The sequence below is a fragment of the Lipotes vexillifer genome, unplaced genomic scaffold (assembly GCF_000442215.2).
Source record: "Lipotes vexillifer unplaced genomic scaffold, Lipotes_vexillifer_v1.1 scaffold205, whole genome shotgun sequence".
NCBI lineage: Eukaryota > Metazoa > Chordata > Mammalia > Artiodactyla > Lipotidae > Lipotes > Lipotes vexillifer.
Genome location: NW_006781396.1, coordinates 1,657,771 through 1,663,711, shown reverse-complemented (window position 1 = coordinate 1,663,711; position 5,941 = coordinate 1,657,771). Strand labels below are relative to the sequence as shown.

Sequence of the window (5,941 nt, the reverse complement as noted above, 5' to 3'; positions counted from 1 at the left end):
CTCAAAGCTGACATGCGGGTCAGCAGGAACCCTGCACTGCCCTTGCAGATCTGCCCTTGCCCATGGCAGCAGGGCGGATCTGGCAACAAAGTGCCACCTTGACTGTGAGTGAACATCATCTCTTGAGCAGCGTTTTGGGATGGTGTAGTCACTTGTGTCTAAGGACCACACTTGAAAAGGCCAGCAGAGCCAGGTGATTCCTTTTCATCCACTGCTTGTTAGTTTTTAATAAAGAAGTCAAACTCGGTTTGTAGATTTCCCATTAGGGGACAATAAGCTTTAGTAGAGGGAGCCACTGAATTAGAACTAATAGTGAATGCAGCGCCAGGATCCAGGGAAATATCACCGCTAATAAGTTTCTGCCTCGTGCTGTCACTGACATTCTCCGCGCCCTTCCGTGCAGCCAAGCAGAAGGCTTAAACAGATACACACGTATATATTTAAGGCACTTGTGCCCACACCAGGGATGCCCAGGAGTGCTGCTGGGGCATCAGACATGGGCTGGGGCCTCACACTGCCAGTTCTCTGAGGCTGGAGAGAGGGACAGGTCAGCGTACCAAAGTAACACAAAGACCTCACAAAAAAGAAAATTTCCTCCACCCACACTCCCGGCACGATGGGATTCTCTAAAGTCCCACACGGGGCCCAGGGGGGATACCGGGCCACCTCCTCCTTCTTTACATTTTGTTTAAATTCGTTTTCCTGAAGTATAGTTGATTTGCAAGGTTGTGTTCAGGCCGCCGCCTCCTTCATATGTGCTCAGCCAGAAGCGAGGGACTTGCTACAGGAACCTTCCTCTCGGGGGGCTCCCAGTGCTTGGGGCAGGGAGGCCCTGGGAGCCTGCATGGCTGAGAACTGAAGCCTACAGGCTCCCCCCGGGAGCTGCGACCCAGTCTAACCTCTGAGCTCCGTGCTGGGCTTTTGGGGAAAGGGGAGGAGGTGCTGAGTCAGGTGGGCCAGCGGGGCTTCCTCCAAGAGGGGAGCAGGGAGGAACTCTTGTGGAGTGACCGCAAAAACAGTTGGTGAGGACTAGAGAGTCGTAAAGGGTAGGAAAGTCTCCCGATTGTGGAGCAGCTGCAGGTGCAGGCAGAGGCTGTGTCCCGGGCCCACCCTGCTGGCTCGGCCCGTAGACCCAGCAGCATCCCCTGGCCACTGGTGAGGGCTGGGCCAGAGGAGGGACTGCTCTAGAACCGCAGCTGGTGGTGGTGGGCTGGGTTTGCCCAGGTGGGTGGAGGAGCTGTTGTTCTTGCGTGTGTGCAGAAGGGTCTAGAATTCAGGCTCTGGGAGCCACCTGCCTCTGCCTCTGCCACTGCATACTTCAGGATTGAGGTACTCCTTTCTCCCTTCGTTTCTAGAAGGCAGGAGATAAGAGGGGTCCTAGAACCTTCCACTGTCACCTTGGCGGAGCTGGATGGGAAGGTCCGAGTGTGGGTGCAAGAACTGGAGGGAGCTTGGAGTTCAGCCGAGAGACCGGCAGGGAGAACCAGGGGAGCTGGGAGTCCCGGGCAGTCCCAGCTGCTGTCTTCATTCTCCATCTCTCCGGCCATCACTGTCCCTTCCTGACCCCACATGTTTCCCCAAGGCCTATCCTGCCACCTTGAACTGTAGCCCAGCTAGGGGGCCACCTGGCCACCCTGTGACACCCCACCTGGCTCTGGTTATACATTGAGGCCAGAGCATCTTGGTGCCAGCCTGCGATGCCAACCAGCCCCAAATGCCTCCCTGGCTCCTGCAACGTGTCTCTCTTCTGTTCCAGGATGAGAACGACAACCCTCCCACCTTCAGCAAGCCTGCCTACTTCGTATCCGTGGTGGAGAACATCATGGCAGGTACGGCCTGGGCTGGGGAAGCATGAAGGCGGGAGGCCAGCAGGCATGGCGCCGACGGAAAGAAAACCTGACCTTGCACACGATCGCCAGAGGCCCATGCCCTCCCTGTGTCTCCCAATGACAGGTGGAACCTCTGGAGATGTCCAGTTGTCTGCCAGCCCACAGTTCTTTACAGAGCACCTACTGTGTGCAGATGCTCGGCTAGGCACTTGGTCCCTGCTCCCCTGCAGCTAGTTTTCCTTCAGGGAAGAGAATAATGACCAATGATTAATTCAGCAACCTTGGTTAAACAAGAGTATGCAGAGTTCTGAGTTTAAGGAGCTAAGAGGCCGGTCCCAGGGCCCATAGTGGCCGAAGGGGTCACCTTGGAGGATGGCATGTGTTCCTAGGTGAGGACGAGAATGGGAGGCTCCTCCCTGGGCTGTCTCAAGTGCCAGGGCCCAGCTTGCAGACCCAGGGCCACCAGCTCCACACTCAGGTTCCAGGGGACCTGCTGTGTCCTCAGGGCAGGCCGGAAGCTTCACCCTTACACCCAGAGTGGACATTCTGTGGGGGAAACTCTCATATCAGGAATTGCTGCGGCAGCTGGAGGAATCAGGGACAGTGAAATCAGAGGTAATCTTCCCTGGCATCACAGGTCCTTCTAAAGAGAACCTTCAGGTACCTTTCTGGTATCTGATGATTTGCTGGGCAGGTGCCAGACTGTGCCCGGCCCACCCTTACCCATCCCAGTCTCAGGCATCCCCTGGAGAATATTACTCTGAAGCAGCCCCCTGCACTCCCCGTCACCCCCAGAGACTCTGACAAGGAGAGACCTTCATCATGGCACTTAATCCTCTTCCAAGTCGAGTATGCTGGGACAAAGGAGCATGTCAGGGCAAAGGTGCCTGTCCTGCTCAGGACAGGACTGAGAGTCAGATCAGGGGCCCCACGGCTACCTGGAAGGGCCTAGAATGACCTGACTGTCCACAGCCCCCCGCCTGGCCCCTCATGCCCCCTGGGACTGTTGATTCATCAGCATAATAGTAACCATGGTGTGCAGTTCAGTGGGAGCTACCATGGGCCAGGCCTGTGCCCCGCATGTTTTATCCTTTGGGATCCTCGCCAACAACCCCACAAGTTGGGCTTTATAGTTAGACCCACTTTACAGAGGAGGAAGCTAAGGCTCAGACAAGTTAAGGCAATTGCCAGAGGTGCTACCAGATTCCAGCCTGGGTGCGGTGACTCTAGAAGGCCACACACTGACCCTCCTCGCCACGCTGCCAGAGCTGGCAGCTGGGTGGCAGGCGGGGGCTGAATGCCTTTGCAGGCACGGCTATAGGACAGACTGCCCTCAGAGTCTGGCCAGGCAGCTGGCAAGGCTGCCCCCCTGACCCAGGATTTCACAGAGATGGAAATGAAGGTGAGGGCCTTGACTGGACATTAAGGAGAAAATAAAAACCCTTATAAATTCTCCTTGTGATCAAGATAAAAGAAGACCAAAATTGAATACAATAAATGTAGAATAATTTAACATGGAGCTTCATTTCTTTTTGTCCATCTGAGCATATTTAATATGGTGACCAGCCAGGGAGGGATGGGGTGGGGCAGTGGTGCACTCTCTGAGGCCCGGGCCAGGACTGAGTCGGGGACGGAGGGGGAGGACCGGATCCATCCCAGGCTCCACCCCCTCCCATGGAGCCTTGTCCCCGCACAGCCCAGGAACCTGGGCCACGGGAACAGGCGGTTGAGCCCACTCTCATCCCTGGGTCTCCCCAGCGGCAGGCTTCCTGCCTCCTGAGGGCTCCTTCCCCTTGGGCCTGTGCCCCCGTCCTGCCCCCAGAGCCTGGGGCTGTGAGCCCACAGTGAGCAGCACCCCACTCCTTTTGTCTCCCGGAAGGAGCCACGGTGCTCTTCCTGAACGCCACGGACCTGGACCGCTCCCGGGAGTACGGTCAGGAGTCCATCATCTACTCCTTGGAGGGCTCCTTCCAGTTTCGGATCAACGCCCGCTCAGGTGAGCCCCCTGCGGCCCTCGTCCTCTGCACCTCAGGCTGACACTCCGGACTCAGCCTGGGGACTGGCCTCTGGGCCAGCATCTCCTCCCTTTCACAGGAGGCCCGTGTTTCTGAGCAAGTCGGCTTTGAGCACCTGGTTTTATCCCTGAAATACGCATTTGTGTGAGATTACTGATCTTACCCCACACGCAAAAAATCCCAACATTCATTCACTCACCAAAGAATGCCTTTCGGTGATGAAGAGCCCTGTTATGTTTAAAATGTGTTCCATTGTACAAATACCTGGCTAACCACTGCTCTTCAGGGACACCTTTCTGCAAGCCTAAGTGTCTCCCTTCTCACCTGCAGACCTCATTCTTGAATCCTGGCTCCTCTTCCTAACGTGGTGTGTGCCTCAGTTCCCCACCTACAGAGGGTGCGCAGATCAGGGCTGTTCTGTGAATTCAGTGAGTCATTGTAGAGAACTCAGAGTAGACCCTGGCATGTCGTAGGTGCTAACAAAGTTAGGTTATTATTATTTTCTTTGGTCTTTTTACCCTGGGGCCCCCATCCCCAGCTCCCTGCTCAGCCCACGTAACTCTCCTTTCTTCCTCATTTCTCCACATGCCTCCCTCTAGCTTTCTCTCCTCCTTGAGGCAGGGAGGGAAGGGGCGCAGAAAAAAGCAATAAGGGAACCCAGCCTTCTAAAAGAAGCTGGGAAGGAACGGGAGGCCCCCGATATTCATTCATACCTTCATTCAGATGTCAGTGGGGGCCTGCTTCCCTCCAGGTGCTATGCTGGGGAACAGGATGGAATAAGGCACGGTGTCACCCTCACGGGGATCCAAGTCAGCTTAGTGGGCACGCAAGGCTCCCCACTTCCAAGTACCCACCTGTGTATTGGGTAAGGGAGCTTGTAGATGCCAAACAGGCAAACCCTGAAACCTCAGTGGCTTAGCACAATAGAAATTCTAACTTACACAGCAGACCAGTGCTGTGTTCAGGGGACAGTCTTCCACATGATGATTCTGGGACCCAGGCCCCTTCCATGTTGTGGCTCCAAGGTCACTGCAGAAAGGAAAAGGGAATATGGGGTCTTGTGCAAGGAGATGTTTATGGGTCAGGCCTGGAGGTAACATACATCACTTGTGCCCACATCCTGTTGGCCAGAACCAAGCAATGGCCCTGCCTAGATGCAAGGAAGGCTTGGGGAACATCATAGTCCCTGGCCTGGCAGCCCCTCCCCAGCAATCATTCTGGCCTGAGAGGGGAGCAGGAATCTTTGACGAACACTGGCCATCCCTGCCACAGGTGATCGGTGGCCCAGCAGGGCATCAAGTTTTCCTGTTATTCATGCCTCCCTGCTCAAAGTCTGCCTGCAATCTCTCTTTCATCCCCCTTTCCTGGAAGCTTGGGGAGCAGGTGGCTGGTGCTGACGTGCACAAAGACTGAACACACACAGGGCTATCCTGAGCCTCCCTTTCCACCTCTGACAAAACAGGTGCCTCCCTCCCTGCTCTCAGGAGCCTCCACCCTCAGCGAGCCAACGTTTCTAGGGAGCTCAGAGGAATATCGTCAACGAATATTAACTGCGTACTCAGCACTGTTCTAAGTGCTCTGACCAGCATCACCGCCACTCTGAGGCAGGTACTAGCCTCACAGCATCCCCATTTTCCATACAAGGAAACTGAAGCATAGGAGAGGTTAAAGTCACTTGACTGAGGACTCGCAGAGCCTCAACTTCCAACTCCAGAGCCCACACTTTCAACGCTCCATTCTATAAAGCCGTGGAGAGCCGCGCGCCACCCCCAGATACAATGGCGGGCACACTGACCTTTCAGCACCTACCCAGCCTTCCCAGTCAGGGACTCCATCTCCACCCTGGGGCCTTTAATAATGACATGGACATTTTCTTGCTGCCTTAACACGGCTCCTTCAGCTCCAAAGGTGTAAGCGTTTTCCTCTGAGCACCTTGGTCAAATTAGCCAGGCCTGCTCCACAAAGGTGGCCTTAATTGGATCTAATTTCCCAGTCAGGAGGAGCCATCTGTCATGCCAACAAGTTCATGTTTAAAACTTTTTAGCTTAATTTTTCTTTTTTTTTTCTTTTCTTTTTTTTTTTTTTTTTTTTTGGGTC

General features: G+C 54.9%; 1 protein-coding gene across 1 annotated transcript in view; it reads left to right on the top strand.

Moving 5' to 3' along the window:
- The window catches only part of CDH23 (cadherin related 23), a 403,130-nt gene that overhangs the window by 276,953 nt on the left and 120,236 nt on the right, over window positions 1-5,941 (top strand). The window contains exons 18-19 of the mRNA XM_007454689.1: window positions 1,757-1,829; window positions 3,709-3,825. Of these exons, the coding sequence (XP_007454751.1) occupies window positions 1,757-1,829; window positions 3,709-3,825 (190 nt within the window). The remainder of the gene's footprint in view (window positions 1-1,756; window positions 1,830-3,708; window positions 3,826-5,941) is intronic.